The sequence below is a fragment of the Choloepus didactylus genome, chromosome 3 (genome assembly GCF_015220235.1).
Source record: "Choloepus didactylus isolate mChoDid1 chromosome 3, mChoDid1.pri, whole genome shotgun sequence".
NCBI lineage: Eukaryota > Metazoa > Chordata > Mammalia > Pilosa > Megalonychidae > Choloepus > Choloepus didactylus.
This window is the reverse complement of record NC_051309.1, coordinates 65,173,964-65,184,658: the sequence shown is the minus strand read 5'-3', so window position 1 is coordinate 65,184,658 and position 10,695 is coordinate 65,173,964. Positions and strand designations below refer to the sequence as shown.

Here is a 10,695-nt window from a genome sequence, read left to right as displayed (position 1 = left end):
GTTGTGTTCACAGATATGAAGCAATATTAATTTCATTGTACATTTCCTTCAGAGCTCTTGGGTGACCAGGTGCCTCATCATTGAGCAGTAGTATTTTGAAAGGAATATTTTTTTCTGAGCAAATTTCAACAGTGGACTTAAAATATTCAGTAAACCATGTTGTAAACAGATGTGCTGTCATCCAATTAGCATAATTTTTAAGAGTTCTAGATTTTCAGAATTGTAAATGAGCATTGGCTTCTATTTAAAGCTACCAGCTGCATTAGCTCCTAATGAGAGAGTCTGTCTTTGAAGTTTTGAAGCCAGGCATTGACTTCTCCTCTCTAGCAAAGTCCTAGATGGCTTCTTCTTCCAATAGAAGGCTGTTTTGTCTACACTGAAAATCTTTAGGGTAGCCACTGTTCTGGTTTGCTAATGCTGGTGTTATACAAAATATCAGAAGTGGATTGGCTTTTATAAAGTGCATTTATTAAGTTACAAATTTACAGTTCTAAGCTCATAAAAGTGTCCAAAATAAGGCATCAGCAAGATGATACCTTCACTGAAGAATGGCTGATGGTGTCCAGAACACCTCTGTCAGCTGGGAAGGCACATGGCTGGTATCTGCTCTTCCTTTCTTCCAGGTTGTGTTTCAAAATGGTCTTCTGCAAAACATTTCTGGGTTTCTCTTAGCTTAGCATCTCCAAATTCCTTCTGTCTGCATCTCCAAGAATCTATAAGCATTAGCAAGCATCCCTTGGGGTGTTTTGTCCTCTCTTAGCTTCTCTGGAGCAAACTCTGGGCTAGCAACTCAAAGCATCAGCAAGCATGTCTCCAAAAGTCTCTCTTAACAATTCTTTTTAAAGAACTCCGGTACACTAATCAAGACCCATGCTGAAAGGGAAGGGCCAAATCTCCATAGAAACATTCAGTCAAGAGGTTACACTCTAATCAAAAAGGTTAATCAATCTGCCCCCACAAGACCGCATTAAAGAATATGGCTTCTGGGGTACATAATTTTTCCAAACTGGCACAGCCATCTTCACCAGTTATCTTAGCCAGATCTTCTGGAAAATTTGCAGCAGTTCTACATCAGCACTTGCTGATTCACCTTTCACTTTTATGTTATGGAGATGTTATATTTCCTTAAATCTCATGGACCAACCTCTCCTACCTTCAAACTTTTCTTATGCAGCTTCATCTCTCTCACCCTTCACAGAACTGAAGAGAGTTAGAGTTCTTGCTGTGGATTAGATTTTGGTTTAAGGGAGTGTTGCAGCTGATTTGATCTTCTATCCAAGCACTGTAACTTTCTCCATGACAGCAATAAAGCTGTTTCACTTTCTTATGATTCCTGTGTTTACTGGTGTAGAAGTTTTAATTTATTCAAGAAATTTGCCTTTGAATTCACAATTTGGCTAACTGGCACAAGAAGTTTAGCTTTCAGCATATCTCAGCTTTTGACTGGCCTTCCTCACTAAGCTTAATCTTTTCTAGCTTTTGATTTTAAGTGGGTGATAGATGACTCTTCCTTTCACTTGAACACTTAGAACACATTATAGGGTTACTAACTGGCCTAATTTCAATATTGTTGTGTCTCCAGGAACACGGAGGTCTGAGGAGAGAAGAGAGAAGGGAATGGCCAGTCAGTGGAACAGTCAGAAAGCACAAAACATTTATAGTATTAAGTTCACTATTTTATTTGGGCATGGTTTGTGGCACCCCAAAACAATTACAATAATAACATCAAAGATCAATGATCATATATCACCATAACAGATATAATAATAGGGAATAAATTTGAAATATTGGGATAATTACCAAAATGTGACACAGAGATATGAAGAACATAATCTTTTGGAAAAATGGTGCCAATAGAACTTGCTTGAGGCAGGGTTAATGCAAACCTTCAAGTTGCAAAAAAATGCAATATCCGTGAAGTTCAATAAAGCCAAATGAAAAAGACAATGCATGCCTGTATAAATTTGTTCATGTTCATTACATCTCCCATGTCTCTGGACATAACTCAAAACATCGTTGAATGCCTATGGAAGCAATTGAAATCTGGGGACTTAACTTAAGACTTGAGATGAATCTATAGTGAAATTCACCTACTGAAACATGTATTGAAATTTTAAATTATTAACTTTCCATGTTTCTGCTCACCTTTATTAATTTTAAGAAAAATTATAAAAAATATATTCTTATTTTGGCAAGTACTAATTTCAGATTTATAGAAAAAAATACTTTTCTGCAAACCTTTTCAATCCACTCCTGGGTGTAACCAATGCCATCATTGTTAGTATTTGCCTTATGTTTTTTCATTTATTGTGTATATATATATATGTATGTATATCATATCTATGCATATGTATGTAAATATTTATGTATATGTGCATCATGCTTTTATTACTAATATTTGTCAGAAATAGAGACATATCTATTGATGAAATAAAGATGAAAGAACTATATAAGGAATGGTTCAATGTTTTGAATGTAATCACTATCTCCATGAATTTGTGTCTGTATCTACAGTTATATACATAAATATATATGCATATATGCATGTATGATTATTTTTTATTTGTGTAGAAATGAGCATTATAGGACAGGAGAGAAAGCGAGGCGGCTGTGCTGCTTCGGCGACCGGGCGGCGGCGGTAGCGGCGGCGGCTGTGGCGTGGAGGGAGGCTGTGGCGGTGACGGCGGCGGACACAGACGCTGCGCTCCGGGAGCAGCAGCGGGGTCGGCGGCCGCTCGCACCGCTGCGGAGGGGCCGGCCGGTAGTGGAGCGGAGCAGCTGCGCCACGGGTGGCATTGTGTGTCCCAGGGTGCAGGAGCAAGTCCCAGAAGAGAGGCGAGGCTGAGGCCAGAGCGCTGGGTTGTTTCAGCAGGGAAGAACTCCCTTCCCCCCTGCTTCAGGCTGCTGAGCACTGAGCAGCGCTCAGAATGGAAGCCATCGCCAAATATGACTTCAAAGCTACTGCAGACGATGAGCTGAGCTTCAAAAGGGGGGACATCCTCAAGGTTTTGAATGAAGAATGTGATCAGAACTGGTACAAGGCAGAGCTCAATGGGAAAGATGGTTTCATTCCCAAGAACTACATAGAAATGAAACCACATCCGTGGTTTTTTGGCAAAATCCCCAGAGCAAAGGCAGAAGAAATGCTTAGCAAACAGCGGCATGATGGGGCCTTTCTTATCCGAGAGAGCGAGAGTGCTCCTGGGGATTTCTCCCTCTCTGTCAAGTTTGGAAATGATGTGCAGCACTTCAAGGTGCTCCGAGATGGGGCTGGAAAGTATTTCCTCTGGGTGGTAAAGTTCAATACCTTGAATGAGCTGGTAGATTATCACAGATCTACATCTGTCTCCAGAAACCAGCAGATATTCCTCCGGGACATAGAACAGGTGCCCCAGCAACCTACATACGTCCAGGCCCTCTTTGACTTTGATCCCCAGGAGGATGGAGAGCTAGGATTCCGTGGGGGAGACTTTATCCACGTCATGGATAATTCAGACCCCAACTGGTGGAAAGGGGCCTGCCACGGGCAGACCGGCATGTTTCCCCGCAACTATGTCACCCCTGAGAACCGGAACGTCTAAGAACCAAGAAGAGATTATTTAAAGAAAGTGAAAATTTTACACCTACAAAAGAAGTAAAACCTACAAGCTGCCTCTGACAGCAGCCTGAGAGGGAGCTCAGAACACCTGGCGGGTCACCATGGTGATCCTTTCAACTTTGGTTGGAACTTTGGGGGGTGGGAAGGGGAGTTGCATATAAAAATGCCAAAACTTACCTATAAATTAAGTAAAGAGTTTTTATTACAAATTTTCACCCCTCCTATTTCCCCTTTTGTCCTGTTTTTTTTTTTTTTTTCATCCTTTTTCTCTTCTGTCTCTCAGTGCATGACTTTTAATGTCACGTATAGACCTAGCTGATGCCAATAATAAAAGAAAAGAAACCAAGTGGGCTGGTATTTTCTCTATGCAAAAATGTCTGTTTTAGTTGGAAAGGCTGAAAGAACAACCGTTTCTGTGTTCTTCATATAAACACAAAAAGGACAGGGCCGGGGAGCGGAGCCTTCCTTGTTTAGCTTCTGCTGGAGGAGGGGAGGCCTGTAGGGCTCTGCTGTCAGCGTTGGAAACAAGAGTGCTACTGTCACATGACTTTCTGAGAGTCCATCTCAACCCCTGCATCTCTTTTCCACCTTGTTTCCCCTCCCAGATGGTATTATCAAGCATGTTGGTCTTTCATAGTGCCTTTTTTCTTATTTCAAAGGTTGCTTGTGTGTGGTGTTTTTAATTTGTTTTGGTTTCAAGTTAAAGACAGTCCAGAGCTTTTTGGCCAATTTGTCTCCTGCTCTGTGTAAATATTTTTCCCTCGAGGGGAGGGGAAACAGGGTAGAGAAGAGGAGACAGTACAAGTGGCGAGTGAGGCCACCCTCCTGCCTGCTCTAAGCCAGAAGTTGGAAAGGGTCAGCTTTAAGGTCTGTGGCCCTTCCAGCGAAGCGAGGGAGCTGTGTGTGCTGCTGCAGTGTGCAGGCTGCCTGGAGCAGGCCAAGCGGGGACGGCTCTTCCCACATCTGGCTGGATCTGGCTGAACAAGGGATCAGAACCCTGGACCTCAAGGTCTCAGGTGTCGCCCGCTCCCTTCTTTGTCACCGTGATGCCCAGATGCAAATCCCTGGAACCAGTGGGTTTGTAAACACAGGAGAGCCAGAAGAGAAAATATTGTTTTAAAGGGTTATACTGTGTTCTTACGCTGGAGAAGAATTGAGAGTATTCACTTTTCATTTTTCTTAATCTTAAAACTAGAGGTATCTGCTCATGGCTTTCAGCTCTTGGGTGCCCCTAACCTACTCACGTGGGCATTCAATCAGTGTTCTAGAAGCAGCTGGACTATTCTCCATGTCTCTGTGCATGGTGGGCTGTTTACAGCTGCTCCAGCCGCCCCTAAAAAGGGGATGTCTCTATCAAGCAGGGGGAGTCCGGGGAGGAGAAGTTGAAGGCTGGACATCTCAGGGAGGCTAAGTTCATTGCAAAGCTCTGTCCTCTAGCAGCTTCTTTTCCTTGTAGTCCTATGACTGTAAACTTCTCTCCACCCAGTCCCCTTCCCACAAAACCTGCTGACATTTCTCTCCCCTGGAGCCGGTGAGAGCCTCTGGATTGGGAGGTGGTGGGCTTCTCCTCCGGACGTGGGTGTGGAGGTGGACTCGGCGGCAGCTCCTCCTGTCGAGCCCCTGGCAGCCTCTGCCTCTGCTTCTCTCCTCGCTGATGATAAAAGGAATCTGGCATTCTACACCTGGACCATTTGATTGTTTTATTTTGGAATTGGTGTATATCATGAAGCCTTGCTGAACTAAGTTTTGTGTGTATATATTTAAAAAAAAAAATCAGTGTTTAAATGAAAAGACCTATGTACTTAATCCTTTAACTCTGTGGATAGCATTTGGTAGGTAGTGATTAACTGTGAATAATAAACATACAATGAATTCTTTGTTCTGTATTTTTACTGTTTTCCCCTTGCCTTACTTAAAATAAAAACTTAAAACTATGTAAGATTTCAGATCAGGAAAAAAAAAAAAAAAAAAAGAAATGAGCATTATATATATATATGATGAATATTATCTCTTTCTAAATTGTTACTTGACATTTTTTCAAGTTATATTGAGTATCCATTTGTATTCCTACAAGCTACATAAAGATAAAATTACAAATTACATATACATAAATTTTTATTTACTACTATATGATGGATAAAGCAAAATATCTATTAAATTAAAAAGGAAGATATAAAGTAACACATACTTAGATTATTTCAGCTAATTTCTACCCATATAGATATATGCACATATAATCATCTATAGATGTTTGCATAACCAATCTACATATTTATAGGTAACTATAGGAGATTTAATATGGTTAAATTGCTAATTGACATTTCTATGTGTTTTACATATCTATGTATACAAATATGCACATACATGCACACTCATACACATATATGAACACACACACACACACATATATAATTACTCAATTGATAGCCAGTTACTTTTTCATTTTTGCTTCCATAAATAATATGCAATAAATATCCTAAATAACAAGTAAATATATGTGGTGAGGTTATGAATTTAGGAGCATAAATAAATGAGGACTTTTTTTAAATTAAGAACCACCAAGTGGAATACCTGGGTAAAATTTTGTGCATAATTTAAATTATAAGAAATATCTACACAATGAATCATTTAAATTGGGGAAATTGGGGAAAGCTGCTAAGAGTTTCAGTTTATTCCCAAATACAAGTCTGTATAGATTCTTAACACACCTGATTTTGGAGGTTGTGACAAAAAGTGTTCATCAGAGCTAGAACTGCAATCCTGGTGTTCCGGTTTGCTGATGCTGCCATTATGCAAAATACCAGAGATGGATTAGCTTTTATTAAGGAGGGTTATTTGGTTACAAATTTAGAGTCTGAAGGCCATGAAAATGTCCAAATTAAGACATCAACACAATTATACCTTCACAGAAGGAAGGCCAATGGCATCTGGAAAACCTCTGTTAGCTGGGAAGGAATGTGGCTTGCATCTGCTGATCCTGGGTTGTGTTCCAGCTCATCTTTCAGCTCCTGTGCAATCTTCAAAAGGTTGCTCTTGGGGCATTTTTTCCTCTCTTAGCTTCTCCAGAGCAGACTCTGGGCTAGCATCTCCAAATCATCAGCAAAAGTCTGCTTTCAATGGCCATCTCCAAAATGTCTCTCTTGGCTTCTCTGAGGTCCTTCTGCTTGTGAGCTCTTTTATAAGACTCCAGTGATTATTAGATCAAGACCACCCTGAATGGGCAAGTCTCATGTCTCTCTGGAAATTACTCAACCAAATGTTTCACTAACAGTTAATTGAGCCATATCTCCATGGAAACATTCAATCAAAGAATTCCAACCTAATCAGCACTAATTTTTCTGCCCCTACAAGATTGCATCAAAGAACATGGCATTTAGGGGCCATAATACATCCAAACTGGCACACCTGATAAGTTATTTGCCTGAAATGTTATAGCAATTTATCCTCCCAGTAAACATGTATGATAGTACTTATTTCTCCACAGCATCATCATCCATGAAAATTACTTCTTTTTCCCCTAACCTGGTGGTTGAAAATGTATCATATTATTGTTTTAGTCTTCATTTCCTTGAATTTAATGAGGTTAAACAATTTTTTTTTTTTTTTTTGTATTTTGCTGGTAGGTGATTTCATTTTTTTTTTAAATTATCTTTATTATCTATTTTCCTCTTCAGTTGATCTATTTTTTAACATTTAGAAGGAAATCTGGTTATATTATCCTTATAGAATCTATCAGTCATAAGTTTTGCACTCTGTTTCTTTACTTTTTGATCATTTCTGCTATCTATTGCCATAAAATATTTAATTTTAAGCACTTAAATATGTTTATCTTTTTCTTCATGGCTTTCCTCTTTCTTTCCCTACAGAGCTTTATTTGTTTGAATTACACAGTTATGGTCATACAATTTTTGTCTGACTGTTACAATCTAATCTCATAACCGCATTTCCATGTTATACTTACCTATTTATGGGCATCAATTATTTTTAGTCAAATTTTTAAGGAAATTGAGTAGTATTTCAGATTAAACTATATGAAACCTTCTGGAAATTACCTATTAGGAATTCCCCATTGAAGAAAGAGCAATATAATTTGAATGTAATATGTGCAGGTAAGAAGACAGACATTTCTTATGAAACTCAATAAATATAACTTGTATTTCTGCCCAAGAAGGGGTCACCCTCTCTGTAAAGGAATGCCTGCTGGCATAGTAAATATTATTTTTTCTGAAGAAGGAAAATACTTGGGTCTGTTCAAGTACCAAAATGCATAATTTGAGTTCCTAGAGTTCTGTACCACAGAGCACATAAGATTTTAGTCAGGAATATTTTAAAAACAGATGTTGTCAATTTTCTGCCTAAATTATCAAATATATGAATTTGAATAGTCATGCTTCCTGGATAGTCTTGGCAGAATGAGTCAACTGCAAGATGTATCATCAGTTAATGTAGGAATTGGCCAGACAGGTGTGTTCTATTATTGTCCTCCATGTATCATTGCATAACATTGTATATATATTTTAAATGCAATAATTTTGTTCTTCCCAGTTGATATTAAGCTGCACTTTCTGGCACTAAAGGGGAAGATCAAGTTGGAGTTTTCAAGCAACCCCTAGTTTGGAATAGAAAATAAACATACTTTTAGTCCAGACAGAGATGCTAGCTTTCATATTTACCATGACAGTAGCATATGGATGCAGTTTTTCTAAATGTTTTATAAATCTGTTTATAATATATATTAAATGAAAATGTTCATCCTTGAAGACAAGGATGGCAACCTCTGCGTTTTTGCCAGACTGATGCTTATCACAAAACTTGATAACCTCTAAAAATATTTGCTAAAAAAAGAGAACAGAAATAGTACTTCAGTTTATAAAGCTTGAAACAGAAATCTGATACTTCACAAGACCATATCCACTCATTCATATCTTGCAGTTTTTAAACTTCAAGTGTTGAAGAACTATTCATTATCTTGGATCAATGAGGAGGTGATATAACTTGACTCATAAATACTTTTAACCACAAGTAAAATACTGATGGCAAACTGATGAATGCTATGATAATGCTTATGATCTTCACTATTTTTGAGGATTGAATCAAGCCCCCAACAAAGACATCTTTAAATCTTAATGTGTTCCTGTGTGTGTGAACCCATTTGTAAATAGGACCTTTTGAAGATGTTATTATTAGTTAAGTTGTGACCATATTGAATCAGGGGGTTTCTTAAGACATATGACTGGAGACCCTATAAAAAGAGGGAAAATTCTAATGTGGTCAGTCAGAGAAAGCCACAGGAACAAATTAGAAGCCAGAAATAGAAGCCAGAAAGGAGATTACCAGGTGATGGAAGACCACAATTTTCAGAACCCTACGAAGTCTGGGAGAAAGCATAGCTTGCCAACATCTTAATTTTGGACTGCTAGTCTTGAGAAAAGTGAGACAATAAATTCCTGCTTTATATGGTATTTGTTAGTAGCCCAGGCAAACTAAGTTTTTATCAATGCAAATTAAGAGCATAACAATGAACAGTAGTGATACCTTACACCAACTAAGCCTCTCATATATGTCAGTAGATTTCCGAATCTGAGAAGGAATACATCTGGAAATTTAGTAAGCTAAATTGTTAAATACTAACATACATTATGTCACATGTTCTACTTAGAATTTTACTTATATAATGAGCTTAATCCTGACAACATCCATATGTGGTAAGCTCTGTTATCAATCCATTTTGGAGATAAGACAAAGGAGGCTTCTAGAGTTTGACAACATTCTCCAAGGAATTCACCAAATTAAATGTCAAATCAATTCTGTCTGATTTCAAACAACACAAAAATATCTCCTACTACTTACCACTTTTTCCTGTGTGAGATTTTTGATTACTAAGATTTATTATCAAACGAGCAAATTGTACATCTCTGATTACAATAGTAGAGGGCAGAAAAAATGGTTTGAATATTTCTATACTCTATAGATATATGACTGGGAACAAAGCTTCTCTCAAAAGCAGTTGGACAGGAAGATTCATCTTTTATATTTGTAACCAGAAGTAATGAAAGCAATTCTGATTAAAAATAAGATTTGGAGCAGAAATGTATGAATTATTTTGATTCTAGAAGCTTGATTATGAGATCACAACAATTAGCTCACCACCTCAGTCCTCCCCTATGTATTTACTCATAACCAATTTGTTCATTTAACAAACTCTAATAGGCTCTGGGGTAAGCAGTGTGGACAGAAAGATAGCTATGATGTATGACCTACTCTTAAGACCTTTTTTATCTAATTATATTGGAGTGGGATAAATGCTAAAAATATGTAACTAAAAGCCAGGTGAAAACAAAGTACTGCAGAATAAAGATGGAGTGACCATTTCTGCATAATAAATTTGAGATGACTTTTTCATATAAGAGATATGTGAGTTAACACTTTGAAGCTCAAATGGCACAGAGAGTTGAAGACTATTCTTGAGATAGAAAACAATGTATGAATGGTACATATTAATTGTCTACTGTCACAAAACACATTTTTATCACCTCTATTCCAAATCCTGCAATCACACAATCTATCACCAAATTTCACTGTTTTTCTAACCCAAAGCTGCAATGCATTTTTTTTTACAAAAGCAGGCATTTCAAAAGAACATTACATCAATGAAAATGTTATTTAGATTGAGATGCACTTTACAAAGCCTTATATTTGAGTTTTCAGTGATCCATTGATAAAGAGAGACTTTGTGAAATAAGACGAAAAGCTTTTGCTTTAATAAGACAGACTCAGTAGTTTGCACCAGCCCTCACACTGAGAACTATAAAATATGTGCAAAAGATAACCTATTTCTTAAAAGCTTTACAAAGCTAACAAAAATTGGAAAATTATAGCAGGAAGATCCAAAGGAATAAAGGAATGCCAAAAGGAGAACCCATTATATTTCACCACTTACCCACTAGTGGTAAGTGCAAATTACAGAAAAAGAGTTTGAGCAATGATTTGACAAGGTAATGGACTTGTAGTAAATCTGGACCCATCACATGCCAATAAACACAGGCTGCTAATACCTAATGCCCCTTAACCACCCTGTGCACTGACATAAACACCCT

General features: G+C 37.9%; 1 protein-coding gene across 1 annotated transcript; it reads left to right on the top strand.

Moving 5' to 3' along the window:
- The first annotated feature begins 2,646 nt into the window (after positions 1–2,646).
- On the top strand, positions 2,647–4,081 carry LOC119528634 (growth factor receptor-bound protein 2-like). The gene has a single exon (XM_037828948.1). The coding sequence runs from the start codon at positions 2,928–2,930 to the stop codon at positions 3,579–3,581; it is 654 nt and encodes a 217-aa protein (XP_037684876.1). The 5' UTR covers positions 2,647–2,927; the 3' UTR covers positions 3,582–4,081.
- The last annotated feature ends 6,614 nt before the right edge of the window (positions 4,082–10,695 follow it).

Excerpts from the sequence above, each read along its gene's own strand:
- LOC119528634 (XM_037828948.1), top strand. The coding sequence starts at position 2,928 with ATGGAAGCCATCGCCAAATATGACTTCAAAGCTACTGCAGACGATGAG.